This window comes from Pseudopodoces humilis, chromosome 3 (assembly GCF_049639895.1).
Source record: "Pseudopodoces humilis isolate 2021_Gansu_Grassland_sample_001 chromosome 3, ASM4963989v1, whole genome shotgun sequence".
NCBI classification, from domain to species: Eukaryota; Metazoa; Chordata; class Aves; order Passeriformes; family Paridae; genus Pseudopodoces; species Pseudopodoces humilis.
The window spans coordinates 85,130,141-85,152,478 of NC_142202.1; the positions used below are offsets into that span (position 1 = coordinate 85,130,141).

The 22,338-nt window shown below is 37.7% G+C and overlaps 1 protein-coding gene across 3 annotated transcripts in view; it reads right to left on the bottom strand.

Moving 5' to 3' along the window:
- Nucleotides 1-22,338, bottom strand: part of SMAP1 (small ArfGAP 1) — an 89,863-nt gene that overhangs the window by 57,579 nt on the left and 9,946 nt on the right. For all 3 annotated transcript variants that reach the window (XM_014263655.2, XM_005518133.3, XM_005518134.3), the window contains exons 2-4: nt 7,477-7,610; nt 6,751-6,836; nt 3,665-3,740 (exon numbers count right to left, since the gene is read on the bottom strand). In XM_014263655.2, coding sequence (XP_014119130.1) covers nt 3,665-3,740; nt 6,751-6,836; nt 7,477-7,610 — 296 coding nt within the window. The remainder of the gene's footprint in view (nt 1-3,664; nt 3,741-6,750; nt 6,837-7,476; nt 7,611-22,338) is intronic.

Below are 22,338 nucleotides of genomic sequence, written 5' to 3' on the forward strand. Positions count from 1 at the left end.
AAAGGATTTGCATATGCTTGAAAGTGATGATCAAATACAATTTTCAAGTGGATTAATATTCCCAGTTTCATGCCTGTACTACCTGAAGGACAGTTTTACCATCCAAAATCACCTTTTGCTACTTGACCTATGGTAACTGTCTGTTGTTAACTACAGAAGCAATGCAAGCTCCCACTCTTTTTTAGAAGGTTTCAAGAATAAATGAAGTCAAACAGACAGCATATTGCACAGGAAACTGTTCCTGTTACTGTATCTTAGATGCACCATTTATCAAGATGCCCCAATTGCTTCACTGCTATGTGAAGACTGATTTATTGGATTCTAAGCTATACTTTACATCATTCACATCTTATGTATGCCTAAAAATCCAGAATGAGGTCTGGCAGAAAATTAATTCTAGGACAACAGTATTATGCTGAAGATATTTAAAATATGTTTACTTGCTAACAGCTATTGCTGCTCCTAATCTGATTACTCAAAGAACAAAACCAGTTCTTTCCAATAAACAATACCACATCACATGTGTTATTCACAGGACAAACATACATACATTATTCCAGGGTTTCAGCCCCTCAAGTTTTTCCATAAATTAGCCACAAGACTGCACTGAGTCTAAGAAAATGAGAGTAATATTTACTGATAACGAACTTAAAACTGATGAGTAAATTGTACCACACATGTAGTCCTGAACAGTGATACAGAACAAGCATCTCACATTTTTCCAAAAATGATGGATCGGAAAACTTAGAGGTAGAATGCATTCTAGTAGATTTAAAAGATTTTTAAAGTCAAGTTGCTTTAAGCCAGCATTAGATTCTAATGTACATTTGACTTCTACTTAAATGCATTATTCTATTTAAAATTAGCCAATAAAATAACAGATGCTTTTTTTTGCCCACAGCTTTATCCTTCATCACTTTTCAGTGAACCATGACAAAAAAAATTTTTCATATTTGCATATTTTAGTCTGCATGTTTGATGGCACTATTGGCCTCTGCACAAGCTAATTTTGTAATTATACTGTGCAACTCTAAAAATCAAACTTAGTAATACAACAGTCTTTTTAGAAAACAAAAGATCTTCTATGCTTAAGAACAATCAGGTAAAAGATTTGCAACAAAAGACATTTGTAACTCATTGTAACAAATGAATCCTGACAGTCAAAAACTGAACCTTGACATTTACTCCTGGGCTTCAACACACAGAATACATTTAGAGAGATGTACAGGTAGACAAACTTGAAAAGCTTATGAATCCACCAAAATCACATTAAGAGAAATATTGCACAGCATGTTTTAAAATAAGCTAATCAAAACACCTTTTATGCTATGGGAAGCTTTCACCACAAGCAACTTGCAAAGGTGGATGAAATCTGGGAAAGTCCCTTAAATTTTCACATGCCACCTCAGTGAAATTACCACATAAAGCGACCCTTAGGCACTGCAACCCTTTTTCTGCTCTTCTGTATCACCTGCTTATACCTAGAAGGGATTAATTTTACCAAAAGGTGCATGCACCTCTAACTTAAATTAGTCCTAATCCAAGCTGAAGGCATTTCCATTTCAGAGGTGATAGCTAAAAGTGTGCTAAAATGCTCATGTGTCCCACCAGGAATACTAGTTTTGATTAAAAATAAGGTACAAAGTGCTCTTTCCAAAAGTAAGTATCATAAAGAAATTTTCCAGAAGAGCTTGTTATGATATAGCATACTGACACCGCATGGGAACAGTTCACAAGAACTGTTTTCATTCACTGTAATTCATCAAAGTGTTGTACTAGCAAGTGCTTTGATGCTACCAAAACATTTGGTGGGAGCTGAAGGCTATAAGCAGGAAACTCCTCCTTTCTCCACAGTTCCCAGGGAATTTCAGCCACCTTCTAAGCAGGGTAGAGAGGGAAGGTGGCTCAGATGTCATCAGGACTGCAAAACAAAAGCTTTAAAAACTGTCACCAACCCCCTGCACAGAGGCATGGAAACATGCACTCCTGTCTTATTCCATACTCCTCAAACTTCCCACAGACCCCCACATGCTAGAAACATAGGGTAACCTCCCCTCTTCCCTGTCAACAGTAGCCAGAAGCAGAAATGCAGAGTCCCAGACAAGCAGGATGGAGGTGACCACGTGAGCAGGGCAAGGGTCAGAGCCAGGGAGGAAAACCCAGCACAAGCATCAGACAACGACTGTAGGTGCTGCACTAGTCCAGCTCATTTACTATTGTGTACTTTCAGGATCTGCAATAACTGTGACTACAGATTGTCCACCTCAAACCTGATGCCTTGTGCTCTTGAACAAACACTGGTGACCCTGAATGTGCACAACTCATCTATTGCTAAAATACTGTATGATCAGATTTCGTTCGCAGAAAGATTAGTCCATTTACACTAGTCAATAAAAGAAAGGGCTGAGTAGGAAGAAAGTGCTCAGCAGTACAATGTATCTCTTCAGCTTGTCTGGATCCTATTCTTACTGCTGTGACAGCTAAGTGACTCATCTTACTCTGCAATATGATAAAGCAAAATCTGATTATTCCTTCAAGCATATTAAGGTAGGAGTGAACTGCTACATTAGACACCAAGGTTCTTTGTTCAGAAAGATTTTGAGTGTCTTTAGAACTCTTTTAACAAGTATAATTTTAAACTCTTCTTCCTACTTTCAATTTTGGAATAACAGTAAATAAGGGTAACCAGTTTGTAGTTCAAACAGTTATATTTTATATATTAAGAGAAGAAACCTTCCCCCATTTCAACAGTACTTAATGAAATACCCTTCTGTATTTCCCAGGTTTGCTTTTTTTTTTTACCTCTACTGAAATGAAACCATCATTCAAAGATCCATTTTCTCAAATGGGAAATGTAGCATAAACTCTCATGCTTTACACCTACACTTACACTTGTCAAAGTTCACTGCCTATTAAGGTAAAGTAGTAATGCTACGTGTTAGGCCATACTTAAATAAAGCGGGTACAGAGCTGTGCATATTTAAGCATAAATACAACTATATAAAGAAAAATGTATGAACTAGATGATATAGCCCAGAAACAGATGCACCAAAAACCAACCAAACAAAACCTAACAAGACTCTGAACTTCAGTAAAGATTCAAATTCTCAGAACTCCTTTGCCAGAGAAGCACTCACCAACTTAGTGTACTGAACACACAGCTACAGAATGTAACAGCAGGCTCATTGTACTGCCTGTGTTTGCTACTAGTGCACCTCACCGCAAGCAACAGTCTGCAATTTAGCAGAAAAGGGCTGAAAACATGCTAGGATTTCTCATCAAGGTTTACAGAGAATGAGGGAAGACCATGTCACCAGAATTAGTAATGCTTTCTTACCCCTGTAACATGGAAAAAGGTAAATAAAAAAGACTCAAATGAAACTGTTAAAGAACTGCCCATGAATGAAAACCAAAATATAAAGGGTCATAAATAAGCTACCTGTTGGATCACAATGCTTTGCTGATGTAAATATAACAGACAATGCAGGTAAAATTTATGGAACCTAGGAAGAGTCTTCAAAAGACAGAGAAGAAAGCACTTAGCTCTGAGTCAAATGGTTTTCAACGGTAAAAAACATTTTAACATGCATAATGTTTGCTACATTTATCTTATATAGCTTTCCAAAAAGAAAAATGACAATTATTGGTTAAAATGTTTACTTACATTGAAGGCATTAGCTGCATTTTTATCATAATATTTCTTCTTTTCATACTTATCCCTGATGAAAAATTCCACAGCTCTGGAAGTAGCTAGTTTAAGGAAAATATGCATTCATATAAATAGTAACATCAACCTAAAAGCTCATTGGTTATCCAAATTAAAAAACTACACCTGATTAATCTAATTTTGTATTTTTAAAACAGCAGGACAAATCACTCCACACAGAACAACCACTGCTACAGTGCCCAAAGTGAGCTTCTTTGTACTACACAAAATTGATCAGTTTAATCTCTGAAGAAAACAATGAGACAGACAGTATAAGTAACTCAGTGTTCCACAGTTAGAACATTTTCACCTGGTATTTAACATTTACATGGCTGTAGTATTGAAAATACTTAAATAATGGTACTTTTAAATAGTAAACAGTTGTAGTTTACCATCTTAACATGTGAAAAAATACTTTCTCTTCATAAAAAAGGTGAAATGTATGTACCTGTTCTCTGATTTGCACATTGTATAATTTATCAAATGCTGATCATTAACACTTCTCTGAGACCACTAAGTCCTGCTTGAGAGTGCTGTTAAAACAAGCATCCCTGTGGAAGGGGGGAAAAAAGGCCAAAACAACTAGTGGTAAAAAGATACTGAATCAAAGATGGAAATAGCAGCAAGCATATTGCTGTAGAAAACCAGAACTGACACTCAGTAGCTCAAATGCAAAAAGGAAAGCCAGTTGTTTTCCTCAATTATTCTCTCAGCTTCATAAAGCAGCTCATCCAAAGCGGTGTGAATACTGTAATTTTAGTAAAGCTGATTCTCTAGGATCTGAAGAATAAATTTTAACTACTTCACCCAGCAATGTGATTATCCATTCAAAAACTGATATTGCAACGGTGGAAGCTCAGACTCACTGCCTTAAATTTCCAAAGCAATTTTTCCTCAATCGATTGAAAGATACTCTTAGCTTCACACCCAATGTCCTAAGATTAACACTGAATTCAGAGCACTCAGTCTCTTCATTCTGTGCATCAAATTATATTGTCAAAAATCGTAGTTTCAAACTGTATGCAAGTGCCACCTGAAGACAGTTTCATAAAAGTTACAAAAATCAAAACACTGCTTTCTACCTCCTTCCAAATATATATAAATTGTAAAGCGCATCTTGAGCACTTTGAAGGTACAACTATCTTAGTTCTAATAGTGCAAAAAAATTATTCACTGGAAAAAACATTTTTCAACAGGAAACTAAAGCTGCCATACAAAAAAAAAAAATCACAATGATTCAAAAAGTTAGCTTCTATGTTACAGCATCCCTGCCAAGTACAAGGGAAAGAAAAAAATGCTTAGAAAGGTCACTCTTGTGATTAAGAAGCAGAAATGAGGAGGGATCTTTAGCAGGAGACTTTGGGTAGATCTTAAACACACATTTCTCTTGTGTCTCCACTTTACTACTTTAAAACTAGAAGTATATTACAGTGGTACAGGAAGTTAAATACTATTACAGATAAACATGTACAAATTGATCATCACATGCAAAATATTTTCAACATTTATCCAAAAGCATGTTCAGAATATAATACTCACAAGCAAAACACTGACAACATACTAAACTGATTTTATAGTAATACAACGGGCAAAGAAAAAAGGCAAAAAAACATCCATAACACAACAGCTTGTCATGAATGCCAAGTACGTAAGTAGCTGCCAAAGTTATAGGAAAATCAGAAAATGTTGGTATTACCTCTTCTGGCAGTACAGTGTTAAAAAAACACAGGCAATGAAATATATTCAGTTGACTAAGTCCACCAGTTAGAAACTAACAGCTATTCAAAAGGGCATGTAATTAATTCAAAGCATGCAGTGTGAAAAAGTAATTATTTTGAAAGTCTAAAAATTAGACTTTTGGTCTGATCTGACAAGAAAAGCTTAAAGCATTATTACTTCTCCTGCAGTAGCTCCAGTGCATTTCAGTTAGCTGCAAAAACAAAACATACATCTTCAAGATCCATTTTTGAGTAAGTTTTAATCAAAATATTTTCATCATATGGCTAAAATAAAGTTCTAGAATATTACACCTGCAATGCTATGGTGCTATCTGGTTCCATTTCTTTCTTATGAGGATATATGTTTAATTCAAAACCTACTAGAATCTGAAAAAAAATATCTGTTTTGCTCAAGTACATTTTATAATGAGGAGTCTAACCCTTCAAAAAAAAAAATCTTCTGTCATAACATATCAAGTTAACATAACATATCTAATAAACAGAAGAATCAGAATCACCTTTGTATATAGCAAATTTAGATCAAGTTACAAGTAAGTCTGTTTATCAGCACCTGTAGCTGGGGAAAGACTCAGTTTACTTAGAGTAGGTGTTTAGGATCTCATTATAATTAAAGAATTACAGTAAGATCAGGTGAAGCAAATCCTACCTATGGAGTAACTTCACTAAATCAAGAAAAAAACTCAGATCTAAGTTAATGCTGTTATATATTATCCTAGTGATTCAGTCAAGGTATTTAGTGAGAAAAGTTATTTATTGCCAGCAGACGGTTTTTCTTCCAGCCCTTCCCGTCCAGGTACACAGTGAAAATCACACACAAACACAACTGGTGGCCCTCAGAGTGCTTGGGTTTATTTATGTATTCCCATGTTAGTCACCTAGAGAAAGATGCTTACTCCATGCTTCACTGGAGTAAGATGCAATGGCTTATTTTACTTTACCATTCAGCTCATTATTTCCTGATCAAATGCCTCTAAACTTCAGATGGCAGTTACTCAAGATAAAGAAAATATTCAGGAGCTCTCCAGTATCAATAACTTCCTACATACAGGCAATTTATAAAGTCACCTCTTCTGAAAGCAAAAATAAATGGTGCTTGCTGAGTCTCATTATGAAGTAGATTTGCTATGACTGAAGCAATTTAAATCTTTGCTGAACTGTTCTCAACTTCCACTGTCATTTCTTATACAACAATATCAATGAAATAAATAACATAAGCTGACAAATGTAGCAGTTCCTTGAAACAGTCATAACATCTCAATAGCATTAAAAGTAATTTCAATGTGAAAGCCAAAACAAAAAGGATACTGATCTGTTTGAGGTCTTCGGAAGTTCTCTGGCAGATTAGCTTCATAGAGTAGTCTTGCTTTAGTATTTCCCATTTCCTGCATGCACTAGGGAAATGGTAGAAAACGGTTAACTCATATCCATAGATACTTTAAACTCTGAAACGGTCAGAACGCTACTGGAGTGCTTAAATGACATTACAAGTTTTTAACTTGGAGACCTCCCCGTTGCCATATGTCTTGGGTGACATGACCATGGCACAGGACAGCTGCCTGCCCAGACGTGATGGACAAAGCTAGCAACATTGATGCTGTTTGCAGTGTAAATTAACCCATCCATGGAAAGACAAGCTTTGATCTCTCAGGATGGCTCTACAGACCAGGAAGACAAAGAGCAATAAAATTTGCCTTATGGCAGGAAAAGGCTTCTGGAGCATACCTGGAAGAGTCAATGCTTGAGACAACAAAATAATACAACAGGCATCACACATATGTGAGTGCTACTGTCCTGCCCCTTACTAAAAAGGCTTACAACACTTTTTCTATAAAATTACCAAAAGTAGTTTTCGGAGTCCCTGAGGCAGGGTAGAATACCTCTAAAATGATACAGAAATGAGAGGTAAACCAACTTCTGAAGTGAATTTTATGAACTTAGGCTCACTACAGTAGACATATGATACATGAAAATCCTTTCAGAAGTACTCCTGACATCCTTTCCAAATTGGAAACATGTTTGAAGATATTTTACCTGTATTTGCTCTGGTGTCCATTGATCCAAGTTGACAGACTTGACCCTTGATATATGAACCCCAAGATTTCGATGTATTCCAGCACATCTGATGCAGATAAAAACACCAGTGTTCCAAGAAGCCCATCTTGGTCCTAAAAGGAATGGGGAAATAAAACATTTTAAATACATAAAATATTTTCAAAATTCCATATCCTGTGAGGATTTTCTCTGGCATAATTCTATACCAACAGCGTGAATGAACAGGCTTGCATAAAGGCTCACCTCTGCTTCTCCTAAATATCTATCACTTTAAACAATTTCCATTGTTAACATTTTTATTCAGATTTCTACTTCTAAATAATGTCACAAAACATGAACTGGTCAGATGTGTCTAGAAAGTTGTATGTTGTGTCCACTTCCCCACCTCCAAAACAACACAACAAACTTTCTAAAGTCGGCTTACTAGCAACAAGATTTTTGCTTGCATCTTGAATAATCTTCATAGCTATGCCTCAGATGAAGCATCAACAGAAATCAATAGAAGTTGCTCCTTTTTCTCCATTTAAAATCTTTTTAAGAGATGCATCTGTACTTAATTTGAAATCAAATGCAGGGCAATCTTATATTAATGTAACAAATACCTCATATAACACAGACTCTATAACAGTAGCATGCAAGCTCTTAGGAAGTGATTATACAGAGATTTGCAAAACCAATGGATAAAAATATCCATCTAAGAATGGTGGAAAACTGAGTATGTTCAGTATCCTTAATTTCTAAACTATCATTCACATCCAAATTGATTTTCTAACAGAATCAGGATTGTTTCTCAGCTGTGCTGGTATGTTTGAGACAGAGTATGCTGGTCTGAATTATCACAGTGACACTTAGGATTTTTCACTTGAAGCTACTATTCATTTTCTAATGAAACACATTTATATAATTTTACTCCAGCACTGTACATCACCACTGTTAAAAGTACTACTTTGAAGTCCATCTAGTTCTGAGCTCTAAGGAGTTCAAAGATTAAATAATTACCATCAAAAAGCAAGAAAGCATACTGAAGAGTTGGAAAACATTTCAGGCAATTATTTTCTGCTTCTGTACGATACATGTGCACCTAGACAACTCCTGCAACTGCAGTTGTTTGCATTTCAGTATCAATATATTGTATGAACACTTTCCTGGGACCTATAAAAGGGCTTTATGCTTTCCTCTCCTGATCTTTCGCTTTGAATTGTTTGGCAGTCTGCTGGTTTGACCCAGCAAACACCCACAGATCTCCTCACCCACTCTCCTCTCCTACAGGACAGGGAGAAAAGAGCAGGAAGATGAGAAGACTTGCAGACTGAGAACAGTTTTATTAAGTGAAGCAAAAGCGGGAAAAAAAAAGAAAATAAAGGATCTCTTCATTACTTCCCATGGCCAGGCAGCTGTCCAACCACTTCCTAGAAAGCTGCACTTCAGCACTTACAACACTTCTTTTGGACACCACCCTATTACCAAGATTGTCCTTTCTTCCTTTCCTTGAGCATTTGTTGCTTTATCACATGGCATAGAATGGTCAATTAGAGTCAGCAGACACAGCAGCTGTGCTTCCTGCCCACCCACCACTCAGCCTTTAAACCCTGGGGAACAGAAGGAAAAAAGAAAAGCTCTGATAGTGTTCAAGCACTGCTCAAGCACTAGCCAAAACAAGGAAGCGGGAGAAATCCTTTCAGTTAGACTCCATTCTTTAGAACTGGTATTTGAGAATCCCAAGACACATTCACAGACCCCCATATTTGCTGCAAGAAGCATTACTCTTACTAGTGGAAATACTGGCAATATTTTGGTTAATTATCTTGCTTTTAATTTATCTTTTTCAATATTTCAAAAAGTCAGAGCACTTGATGCCCACTGTTTGGCCTTTAAGACCATAATCATTAAAATGACTGGCAGTTTTCAAGTACTACTATCATAAAATTAGATTTCAAGGGTCAAAAGATCTAGGAATTACTCACCAAAACGAACACATCTTTTCCCACATGGCAATTTTATGTTACAGCTACTACTAGTCAAATAAGAATGGTCAGACTGTTTGTACTGTGTCTTAAATACTTCAACAACTAGCAACCTATTGACTCACCTTTTTATTTCCCTCTATAAAAAACTCACTCTTATACTTGGTAGATTTATATTACAGGAAGACCTCACTAAAAATTTATACCACTTCTAGTTTTAGTGCTCCAGGATAGAGTTTTGCAGGTCATTTGCCTCAACCTATTAATCAAGTTTCAGCTGAAATAGTGCACCAGAAGAAACTTAATAAAAAAGCCTTCTTAGCCACTCCACTAAGGCAGATCAAGTACCTCAGTTTATGCAAAAGATTAATTCAGTCATGACAGTTTAGAAGCAGATAAGATAAAGTCTTGTGTACCCAACAGCTTCTTCAGTTTTTCCCCTGAAGTGTCCCATGTGTCTTTTAAAAACTGGAGCCAGTTTTGATCAGGTTACTACAGAGACAGAAGGTCTATATATAGGTCTATACTTAACAACAGTACCTGTATGCTGTCCAGGTTTTTATCCCTATGGGGTGTTTATACAACCATTATGAACTTTTTACTGCAGATGAGTTTGTACAACTATACATCACATGAGTTTCCTATTCTTCAGGTACTGTCTCAGCTATGAGATCCCAGATAGGCAAATTCTACATTAATGAGACAAGACTGGAAGTAGGATTTGACATGACTGAAGTCTGAAACAGAGAGATTATTAACCTTGTAGTTAAAATATTACAATTGAAACTTTGTTAACAAAAAGTAAGACAACTTTTGAAGTAGATGGTTTTCCCCTGGAAAAGAGCAATTTCCCAAAAGCTCCAATTTCATTAATTTGTGCTTCTTTATTAAATAAATTTGGAAAATCAAATATATTTAAGCAATGAAGGAATAAATTAAACAGTGGCATAACAGGCAAACCTGAGGATAGACAAAAATATTCATGTGTAACCTCTGAATTTAATTCCGAGTAATGATAATATGCAATATTAAACACTTCAAATGAAAAACGTTTTCACTAATCCAAATCAATCATAGCCACACTCAAGCACTAGGCAAGAAAAGTCAGAAAATATTTTCTGTGTGTGCATCCAACCAACTATGCTTGACTTAACCAAATAGTCAACTAGAGTCTAGGCTGCAAACCTTTTTGTGTGAAAAATGTTTAACAGTAATTCAGAGTGATTAAATAAAAAATTTACAGTTTTGTCAATTCTGTATGAAGTCAGGATCCTTATTTCTGTACACAAGAAATATTTTGCACTAACAGAAATATTTACAGGTTTTTGTTGGGTCCTTAAAGGTTTGATTTCCTTTACAAAAATTTTCAGGATTAACCTGGTTTAACTGCTGTATGGTACATTTGCTAGCCAATTAAGAAGATAGATATTTGGTTTCAGAAATGAAGATTGTCCATCAAGAATCTTGATGACTGCTCTTTTATACTATTTAAAATACTTTTATATATCGTTAGTAATGCTATCTTACCTAACAAGAACTGCACTATACACTGCAACTTCAGTCAGCCAATAATAACATGAAACACTTGTCACATTTGACATAAGTTTTAATAGAATTGTAATTTCGTTCTTCTGAAAGCCATTTGATTTTTTACTACGAGGGCCAATGTGCACTTCAGCAGCTTGCTGCACCACTCCAATATAAAAATACAGTTGAAGTTGCTTCAGTCATCTAAGATATAGATATCTGCTTGAAAATATTTTCAGTATCATTCATCCTTTACTAAAGTTAATTTTAGGAAAAAAGCCACAGGACTGAAAATGACCAACATTTATACTAGACTATATACTAGAATACTGTGAAGTCCCTGGAACACTGCCCAGCTGAATAAAGCAAAAAACTTCAGCAACCCTAAGACAGATTGCTGCTTCCAAGATAAGAATCGAATCTTTTCTTCTTCACTCTAAACTTTCTTTTCCATATTTCTATACACTGTCTACTGGTTAGACCGAAATTCCCATTTCAGTTCTTAGCAGGAGGCTGTGAAGGTGTGTGCTGTCTTCCAGAGAAATCATGGCAAGATTTTGAATGCATTAGGTCATATATAAGTTAAGAAATCCTTAAAATAATGAGGGTTTTTTTTTAAGCCCACAAAGTTTATCGTGTGTGTTTAGTCTTACTGAGAACTGTAATTTAGTTGCCTTCATGAAAATGAGTGATTAATTTTGACTGGAAATTTAAACACAGCACAAGTGAAAGTTTCTTGAAAGAGCTAAACAGAAAGTATTTGAGCCATCATAGCTTCACAAAAATTAATTTGGAGTCTTCGCTATTACATGTTAAATGGCAAACATTAAGCAACATTTCCCCATACTGGACTTGGCTGGGATGGAGTTAATCACCTGCATTGCAGCTCCTATGGAGATGTGCTGGATTTGTGACGAAAAGAGTGCTGCTAACAGTAATGCTTTGGCTACAGCTCAACAGTGCTTGCACAGAGTCAAGGACTGCCTTTCCATTCCCACCCTGCAGGCAGGGAGTGGGCAAGAGGCCAGGAGGGGAGAGGCAGTGACATCAGACCCCAACTGACCAAAAAGACATCCCAAATATATGTTAGAATTCAATCAGGTGCATAGAAACAGAACTCAGTGGGACATATTCATGGTATTTAAGGAGTCCTTTATTAGAGACCATCTGGGCTCTAAGAACAAAATAAATACGTAGCCACCAAGAAACAATGTAGCCTGTTAAAACTAAGTTTTTAGAGGTTTTAGATAATTCTTGAATATAAGAAAAAATCTGGAGAGTTTATTTCCATTTACAGTAGACTTCCATGCCAGTACAGTTATTGTATAGAACCAACAGTCTCCCTACTCACAGAATTATCTACAGCTACTAAAAAGTTGTGAACATTTCAAAAACCAACTTCAGCTGTTTAAAACTTAAGCAATAAAGAGCTTTAAAGCAATTTACATAATTTTAGATAAAAGTCTTCAGATAAGTTGATTTCAAGCCAATTTTTAAATTGCTCAAAGTTATCCAATCTCACATGCCATTCTTTCATTCTAAAGTGCACATCAAAGTGTGAATTTTGTGAAAAAGGCATCATTTTTACAAATTCTCTGGTGAGGCAAAAGCTTTTCTCTCAACACATTTCAAAATCTTTCCCACTTTTCCCTCACACATTTCTTTTTTCAGGATGCAATTTTTGATGACAAATCTCTCCATATTATTTAAACTGGACTCATACCTCACAAGTGCTTAATGTATGTGCACGTACTCCCAAACACCACTTTCTTTGTCCCCATTAAGTCACTCAGTAAGGAGAGTGTTCTGCTCCACTATTTTAGAAAGAAGCCGATTGAAGAAGCCACAATAAAAACTCACACATTGCTGACAAACTCTCCTAATGCACTTCTACACGATACAGCCATCTATTTGTGAGTTCAGCTGACATACATATTTGGGCAAGAATAATGATGGGAATTGTAATGCTGAAGCTGGTATAGTGCATTTTCAAAGGAAACAAAATACAAAGTACATTACTGTTTGTATGTCCAAGATTTAAGTTTTACTCCAACTGCTCAAGTTTTATTTTGCATGAGCACAAGCATAGTACTGCACCAAATACAAAACAAGGCTTACACAACACGGTTCATTTAAAATGCTGAGGAAAAAGTATTTTTATCAGAACTACAAAAAATGTGAAATCCTCAAACTAACTGCATATGAATCCAAGGAGTCAATAGTGTCAAACATTACTTCAGTGCTCCATTTACTTAGTTTAAAAATCTTTTAGCTGTTTTCAACATCTCAGTCAACACTCAGCTTCCACCTGTTGCAACATCAACCATCAGTAAGAAATTAGCGAGAAATGTTATACGTGATCAAGCAAGACTGGGCCAGAGTAGGAGAACCTGTCATACAAACATGCTAGGAAAAAAACAAGTGAAAAGAAAGAAAGAAAGAAAAAAAAAAAACCCCAAAAAAACCAAACCCCCAAAAATCCCAAAGCAAGCAGTGGAGACCAGAACAAACTAAAAAGAGGCAAGAGAAAATGAAAGTATTTGAATGTGGAATAACTGAGAGACATCCACAAAGAAGCAAGAATAAGATCACTGCAGATTTGACTATGAAGATGAATGATGATGGTTGCTTCCCTAATTACACCAATTCAGAGTTTCCTTCCCTCCATCAGTCCACCACCTGTTCAGCTTACTGTAACTGCAATTAATACTGAAACACTCCTTTTGTTGAATACAGGTGGAGACCCCTCTCAGGAAACATCTTAAATTATACACAGAGGTCTGAATTGAGGTGAAAAAAGCAAGCATGAAGCCTTTCAATTTTACATGTCAAAGGGAAGGACAACTGTTTTACATCCCAGGAAACAAATCTGAATCCTTTATAATATGTAAACCAGCTTGCCAGAAACTAGTAAGTTTTGAGACAAAGTTTTAAATGAAAAAAGCTTGTCAAAACTAGCTTTAAATAATATTTGTATGATAGAGGAACATAAACACAAAGTTAGTTTTCACTTTACATTCTTTCAGTTACCAGTTAGAAATTCTACAAGGAAGGAAGCCAAGTACTACACATAACAGAGTACTAACTTTGCATCTCTGAAAATGTCTGTAGAAAACTTATCTTGGGCTAACATCTTGAAAGACTTTTGACAGGCTACAATTCCTTTTTTTCTCTCAACAGCACCCTGCCTGTCCTTTACCCATAAAGCGCAGTGAAGTTACTTTAATTCTTATTGTTTCCCCAAATCCTGCTGCTGTTTGATAGACTCGATTTGCCAAAGAACTGGCTCCATCTTGTGGAACACAGAATTAACTACAAGAAAAGCTACATACCTGACTTACCCTGAGTGGTTGATAGCCAGTTCCCAAAAGCTATCACTTTTATCACTTTGGCCAAAGAAAGCCTCAGTCGTTGCATCAATCCAAGCATACCCATGCAGTGCTCTCTCTCTTTGCATTACTCCCACTCCCAATTCATACTGCCAGGTGCTCTGCTACTCAAGATTTCAACCAAGTTAGGAAAGAGTATCTTTAAAAAACAACTGTAACTACTCCAAGCTGAGATACAAATAAAGATTGTGAACAGGAGACAAGCATCCTTACATAGCAGGTAGAGAGCAAAGAAGGAAAACAAGTAAGCAGCAGCTGTATTTTATGTAATTCAATTCAATACAAGAAGATCAGAGTCAACACAAAACAGTCTCTTCTCCAGTGGCTACTCAGGGAAGAGCAGAAGAACGAGGCGAACTTACAGAGATCCCTCCAAGTTTCTCTCCTCAAAATAATACACTAGCAATCTAAATACTGCAGTGCTTCAAACAATTTATTATCATGAATTTTCAGTCTAATCCTGCTGATTCAAAGACCATCTCTTACTAATTTCATTGGCAGTTGCTTAATTTTTCATACAAAAGGTAGATCCACCATCTCCATTTCTGATTCACAGACTCCTAGGCTGGATGGGGTAGGGGAATTGAAACAAATCTTTGAAGAAAACAGCACCCACCCACCCCCAACACGAAAAGCTTAATTGCAAAGTTAATGTCCACTGAAACAGACTTTGTGAATTAAGAAAATCTTTGAAAAAATAAAAGATGTTGCATAAATATCTTGAAGGAAAGGAAATCATGCAAGAACCACAGTACAGGAATCTTTATTCTATGAAATCTTCTTCAAGGCCCTTGAACCTTAAATCTTTTGAGACTACTGATAAAGGACTATTTACTCATCACTTGATCCACTGAATTAGTTTCTGATTAAACAAAACAAATAGCCTGAAGCATGTTCTCACATCACATCTACTCTCCACATTAAGCATAATTTCCTTTAGAGTAGAAGAGGCTTCCTTGCTTTATCTCCATATCCACAACTGGGAAATCCACACAAACTCAGTCTTTGCATGCTTTTAAGGCGTCAAAGTATGCAGCAAAATATTGTTTTATATAAACTAAGGCAACAGAGAGCATAAATGGTAGTTGTTAGCAGTCTCTTACAGCTGGCTTAGTAAGCCTGTGTTCAGAGTCAGTACCAGAATTTGAGAACTTAAAATTTACCACATTTAGAAAAGTGTGACAGAACTGTTTGTAACAGGCTGTTTTCATATTTTTAAATAAAATCAAACTCAACAGCCGGAAGTTGCACTGAAGGCAGACAACTCAAGTACACTATTCCAGAGCCCAGTTTAATATCAGCTAAATTCATATAGTTCAAGGAATACTACAGGAATAGTGGGAAGACAAGTCTTAGAGGCATTGCTTAGCTATTTTTAGCCAGTGTCTGGTAGGTGGTAAAGTGTTTCATGGGCAGAATTCCTCCAAGTTTGTCTTTTGGTTTGGATATCCATTTTTCATGAAAGCCATCAAAAAATCCATTAAGTGGAGACCTATTAATAACTCCAAAGAGGCTCTGTAGAAGTATCATGAATGAAACTCTTCCCCTGCACAACCCTGTCCCACCTCTATAAGTCAGACAGAGAAATATGTATCAGTTAAAATTATTCCTTCAGCTCACTTGTCCACTTGCTTCTTTAGCATCAAAAGTTGCTAAAAGCATTTCAAAGAAATTTCAAGGGTTGTCAAGCCTCAACTTGAAAAGTAGTACAGTGAAATGAATGTACCTTCAATTCTATGTTTAAGCCACAAAATCAAGTGGCTGGCTTCATAACAATTTTAATTCTGGAGTGCATCCAGGTAATTTCAAACAGCAAAAGCTTCATACAGAAAATTAAGTGTGGAATATGAAAGTGCAGTTTGTAAGTCAGAGGATTGTTTGGTTACATTAGCTATCAGAGATACACAGGTAATGTCTGTTTATTCTTGAAATGAACAGGTCTTTTTCTTGTCTAACAGCCATTTGGCGCAAGCCATCTTGTAAGGTGACAAAGTGAAAGAAAGTTTTGCCTTATTAACAAACAGTCAGCTATTAAAAATCTTTTTGACTGTGAGACGATAAGCTTCCTTTTCCAAAATAAAGTAATTTTATCAAATATCAGGTGGTTATAGGACATAAAAGCTAAGTTGTGAAATAAAATACAATATTTGGAGTTCACCATGAAGTTATATACACACATACATCATTCATCCCTCCTCATGTAAATTACAAGAAAAAGGAGACCATGACTTTTTTTGGAATTTGTTCACCAAAACATCACCAAGACCTCCTATTTATCTTAGAAATGAGATGACAGCATTTAAAAAGAACACCTACCTCTTATATAATAAATAAAACACTTATTTTTAATGAAAATATCAGTTTAACTCAGTGTTTTGCAAGGAAACTTCCTTTAAAACCATCTCCCAGAGTTTGCATTCCTGACTTGAAGTACTTCACACCTCAGATTTCAGCCATCCTCACACCACCCAGGTAAGCAGAATCATAAATAACTTCTGAACTGTCAAGAGCTCAGCTCCCGACCCTTGGCTGGCAGCCACTCCTGGATAGCCTGAGCACGTGTCTGTGACTGTACAGGGAGAACACAAGCAGAGTACACAGGACACAGCCACAGCCCTCCTTACCAGCCCTGTGGGTGCTACAGCACCCTTTGGAAAGTGAAGTCCGTGCCCCAAGTATCAGAGATGACAGGGGTGCAAACCCTGGTATATTGAATAACCTAACAGCTTCAGAAATAAAATTTCAATTTGGCCAAGGGGTAGTGCTCCAATTTTATACTGCCTGTTCACTCATGAAGACTGCTTGTGCCAGAGTTCAGGCTGCAATTATAAGGTGTGCAAGCTGTCATCTCCTGTTAGCAGCATTTGGTACTTTCTAAAAAAGACAAGGTTATCTAGCATATTACAGTATTAGAAGGAAGCTTCTGGAGCAGGTCTTAAATGCAATTTTTCCCTTGTCAGCAAGGAAATGCTAAAACACTGACTGTTTTAAGTTTACAATTTATATTCCTTTTATATACAGAAATAAAAGGAAAATGGGGAACTGAACTCTTACAAAATGTTATCATAAGCTGATAGCTAAGCATTAAGTAAAAGCATGACTGAAAAGTAAAATAAATGAATAAATCTACACTACTCTGTTAGGATGTAACAACCCCTTTGCATATCCAGGCAAAGGATAAAGATTATATAAACACCTGCTTCAAAAAGACCCTTCACTCATTAAGTTCTTTAACTATGACAAAAACCTCAGAGATAAGATTTGTTTGCAAGACAGTCTTATAATGTAGGCTGTTTGCCATAAACAAAAATGAACCTTTATCTACCAGAGACATTACCTAACAATTGCATGAATCAGCTTCCCTTTACCATTTTTCCTCAAATATAACTGAAGAGATCCTTAAGTAAACACGCCACAAGCTGTACAAACTCTATGCAGTCCTCAGTGACTTCAGAGATGTGCTCTCATACTTAACAAGGAAGGTAAATGCACCCCCATAACCCCTCCAACAAGAACCAAAATTTTAAAAAAGATGCAGAGAAACCAGAGATTCAAGCTTCTTTATTCAAGAGCCATAGAATCAGTCTTTAAGGCTGGAAAAGATATCTTAGATCTTAAAGTTCCACCATTAACCAAACATGGCCAAGTACCACGTCTATCTGTTCCTTAATACCTCCAGGGATGATGACTCAGCACTGTTCCAATGCCTGACCAACTTTTCAGTGAAGAAATTTTCCCCAATACCTAATCTATACCTTCCCTGGCACAATTTGAGGCTATTTCCTTCTGTCCTGTCATTGGCTGTCTGGGAGAAAGGGCCAACCTCCACCTGTGGCTGCCACCTTTCAGGGAGCTGTAGAGAGTGATTAGGGCTCCCCTGAGCCTCCTCCTCACCAGGCTAAACAACCCCCGGCTCTCTCAGCTGTTCCTCACAGGACTTGCATTCCAGACCCTTCACCAGCTCTGCTGCCCTTCTCTAGACTCACTCCAGCACCTCAGTGTCCTTCTTGTAGTGAGGGCTCCAGAACTGGACACAGGGTTTGAGGTGCAGCCCCACCAGTGCCGTGCCAAGGACAATCACCACCCTGGTCCTGCTGGCCACACTGCTGCTGACACAGGACAGGACAGGATGCCATTGGCCTTCTTGGCCACCCGGGCACACACTGGCTCATGTCCAGCTGTTGTCAACCAGCAGACCCAGGTCCCCTTCCATCAGGCAACTTTCCAACTGCTCTGCACCAGCCTGTAGCGCTGCAGGGCACTGTGACCCAAGGGCAGGACCCAGCTCTTAGCCTTGCTGAACCTGGTAAAACTGATCTCAGCCCATCGATACAGCCTGCTGAGATCCCTCTGTGGAGCCTTCCCTGCCTCCTTCCAGCAAATCAACAATCACACCCAACTTAGTATCATCTGTAAACTGACTGCAGGTGCACTCAATCCACCCTTCCAGATCATTGATAGATATATTAAACATGACTGGACCAAATACCGAGCCCTGAGGAACCCCACTAGTGACCAGATGCAAGTGACTCCATTCACCACTCTCTGGGCCTGGCCACCCAGTCAGCTTATACTGAGTGAAAAGTGCTCCTGTTCAAGCTGTGAGCAGGCAAAGTTAAGTGCCAAATTTCAGGTTCTAGAGAGTAGAAATACACTGAAATCATCTATAATGACCAGCCAGATTGTTTCTTTTACCAATCCTCTCTGCTACATTTGTTTGTGTGGGGATGGAGTTAATTTGTTCATAGAAAGCTCTGTGGTGGTGTGTTCTGAATCTGTGACCAAAACAGTGTCAATAACACACCAATGTTTTAGCTACTGCTGAGCAGTGCTTGCATAACACTGAAGCCTTTTCTGCTCTTCAGACTGTCCTGCCAGTGAAGAGGCTGGGGGTGGGCAAGAGGCCAGAAGGGGATATAGCTGAGACATCTGACCCCATCTGACCATAGGGACATCACATCATCACTATGCTCAGCAATAAAAGCTGGAGTAAAAAGGAGAAAGGAGAGATATTTGGAGTAACTACACAACTGTTACATGTGATGGAACCCTGCTTTCCTGGAGAACACTGAACACCCACCTGCTGATGCTAAGTAGTGAATTAATTATGTATTTTGCTTTGCTTGTGGGCACAGCTTTTGTTTCACCTGTCTTTATCTCAACCCATGTGTTTTCTCACTCACTCTCTCTGCCATCCACATCCACAAAATCCACATTCACTGCAGACATTCTTCTACATTCCTCCTGTACATACTGTCTCATTTCCTCTTCAGGTTATGCAGATCAGATCAAGTAGAGTTTTAGGCTGTACCATTCATCTCTCTTACCTACAGAGAGCCTATTGGCCCACCCTCAAACACTAATATACCACAATTCTCAGGCATAGGAATGGCCTACCTCACAAACGCAACTCTAGTCTTGACCCCTGAGTTTACTGTAATGATATTACCGATCTTCAGAGCAGAACTTTCAGTGGAGCTCAGGGTACTGAATTAACAGAAGAGCAGAGGAAAAGAACAGGCTGAAGAGAACAGGCAGAATAATGCCTTTTCTCCACTTGAAGCTCCAGTGTCATAGACACAAGTCCTTCCCACAAATGCCCAGAAGCTGCACACCAAGGTAGCTACACCCCAGCACAGCACTCAGCCGAAGTCTCAAAAAATGGATCACACCTTGGAGTGCTTCAACACCCCTGCCTGAAGCTGGGTTTGGGCCAATACACTCAACAGAAGGTATCTATACTCTGTGAGATGTATCTTTTAAAGAGCAGGTGTTAAACAACTTCCTATTTCCTTAGTCAGTGAACAAAAAATATGTTTATACCTATAATCTAGGCATAAATGGACTTCCTGAGGTCCCTTAGATTAACTTGATGTTTCAATCAGATCTAATTATATCATGCTGCTTAGGGCTTTGTTCAGTTGTTCTGAACAGCTCTGAGGTATATTTCATCATCTCTTTGACGAAAAACTCAGTCCAGTATTTGAAAATTTTGTGTCTTTTTAAAATCACAAAGTAACTTATTTATATCCAATTCAAATGCATCATGCCACACATTCAAGGCTTAAATGTGCTTTGCATTTTTCTAAAGTCACCTACTTGCTTCGTAAAATTATGTTGGCCTCCTGTGTGATGATACTAAATTAAATGTAATTCAAACTAACATAGTTAAACATTCCAGCATGACAGACAATCATCAATATTCAAACATCATTATATCAGCTAAATGTGACTGAGAAAGGAAAAAACAAATTTACTTTTAAGTAGTGTTCTTCACAGCTGATTTAACTAGATTTGCATTTCAAAAAAATGGAGAGAAAGTTAGGAGTGTTTTTTGTGCAAGTTATTTTTCCAAAGTGATCTTCTGTACTTTGTGTAGAAAATAAACTGTGGCTGTACAGTATTTTTCCTCAAAATATCATTTTCTTCAGATACCAGAAGAGTAATGGAATACAAAACCAAAGCAGTCATCTGCATTCAGTCTGGAATATTAACTTGTGAGTATGAGTTCAAAGTGGGATTAAGGTTTCTTGAGAAGTTATCAATTCTACAAATGTGCTCTCAAAACTCTGTGAGACTCTTAAGCATGAGATCTCGGATCAGCTGCATTTTTTAAACTCTCACTTAAGACCAAACACTTGACAGAACCCCTTTTGTTCCCTAAATATCTATATATATGGAGTAACCTTTTTTAAGCAGATGAGTAACCCTTTTACCATAGCATCTCAATTTCCACCTGCTTCAAACACTAGATTTGGTCCTTTCTGTCTCTGGATGCACAAATGACAGTTAGATTTCTGTATTTATTGAAAATGCAAAGCTCTGTGATTACTGTTTAATCACTTTCTCATAAAAGACTTCAACTTTAAACAAAGAATCTACTTTGAATTGACACAGACTGATACTTGCACACTGGGGTAAAGAGGAAACAAATTACATGGTATCTGCAATGGGACTCCATATCAGCTTGTAAGTGATAAAACAACTGAAATGGATCTAAAGTAGCAGAGACTAGAAGGGGCCTTAAAGATCAGCTAGTCCAAGCCCTGGTGCTCGGAGCACACACAGCAGGTTGAGTAGGGCTGTTCCCAGTCAGATTTTTGGTGCTTCCACACTGCATGCTCCACAGCCTCTCCATGTAACGTGATCCTACTCAGCCTTTCCTGGAGTAAAAATAATAATAAAACCTTATCTGTCAGTGGAATTTCCTGTGTTTCCAATTGCATTCACTGCCTTTTGGTCCTGTCACTAGATATCACAGACAAGTCTGCCTCCATCATCTTTACTTTCTGTCACCAGGTATTTATTATATACATGCACAAGAACCCCCAGCAGCCTTCTCTCCTCCAGGTTAAACAACTTCAGTGCTCTCAGTCTCTACTTGACTGTAAGGCACACTGACCTTCCCCTTCATGCCACTTTGCTAGACTTGCTCCTGTCTGTCTCTGTTTCTTTGTGGAGCCCAGAACGAGACAGCACTACAGATGCAGTCTCACCAATGCTGAGAAAAGGATCCCCTGCTCCCAGACACTGACCACTCACTTCTGGAAATTCAGTCCAAGATGTTGTTTGCCTTCTTTGTGGCAAGGGTACATTACTGATTCATGACCAATTTTTGATCCACAGCATCTATTCTGCACTGCCAACACCCCCTCCCTAGGGACAGAGCTTTGCATTTCCCTTTGTTGAACCTGTTGGCTCATTTCTTCCACTTAATCACTTGCCTGCTCCTGAGAAGCAGCACATCCATCTGGTTTATCAACCACTCCTCCCAGTTTTGCATCCCATCAACTTTGCCAAGGGAGGGGGTCTATCTTGTCACACAGGTTATTAATGAAGATGTTAAACAGTGCTGGCCTCAATAACAACCCCTGAGCTACACCGAAAGGGACTGGCCTCCCACTCAACTTTAGGATGTTGATCACCACCTTGAGCCTAGCATTTTAGCCTCTAAGCTATTT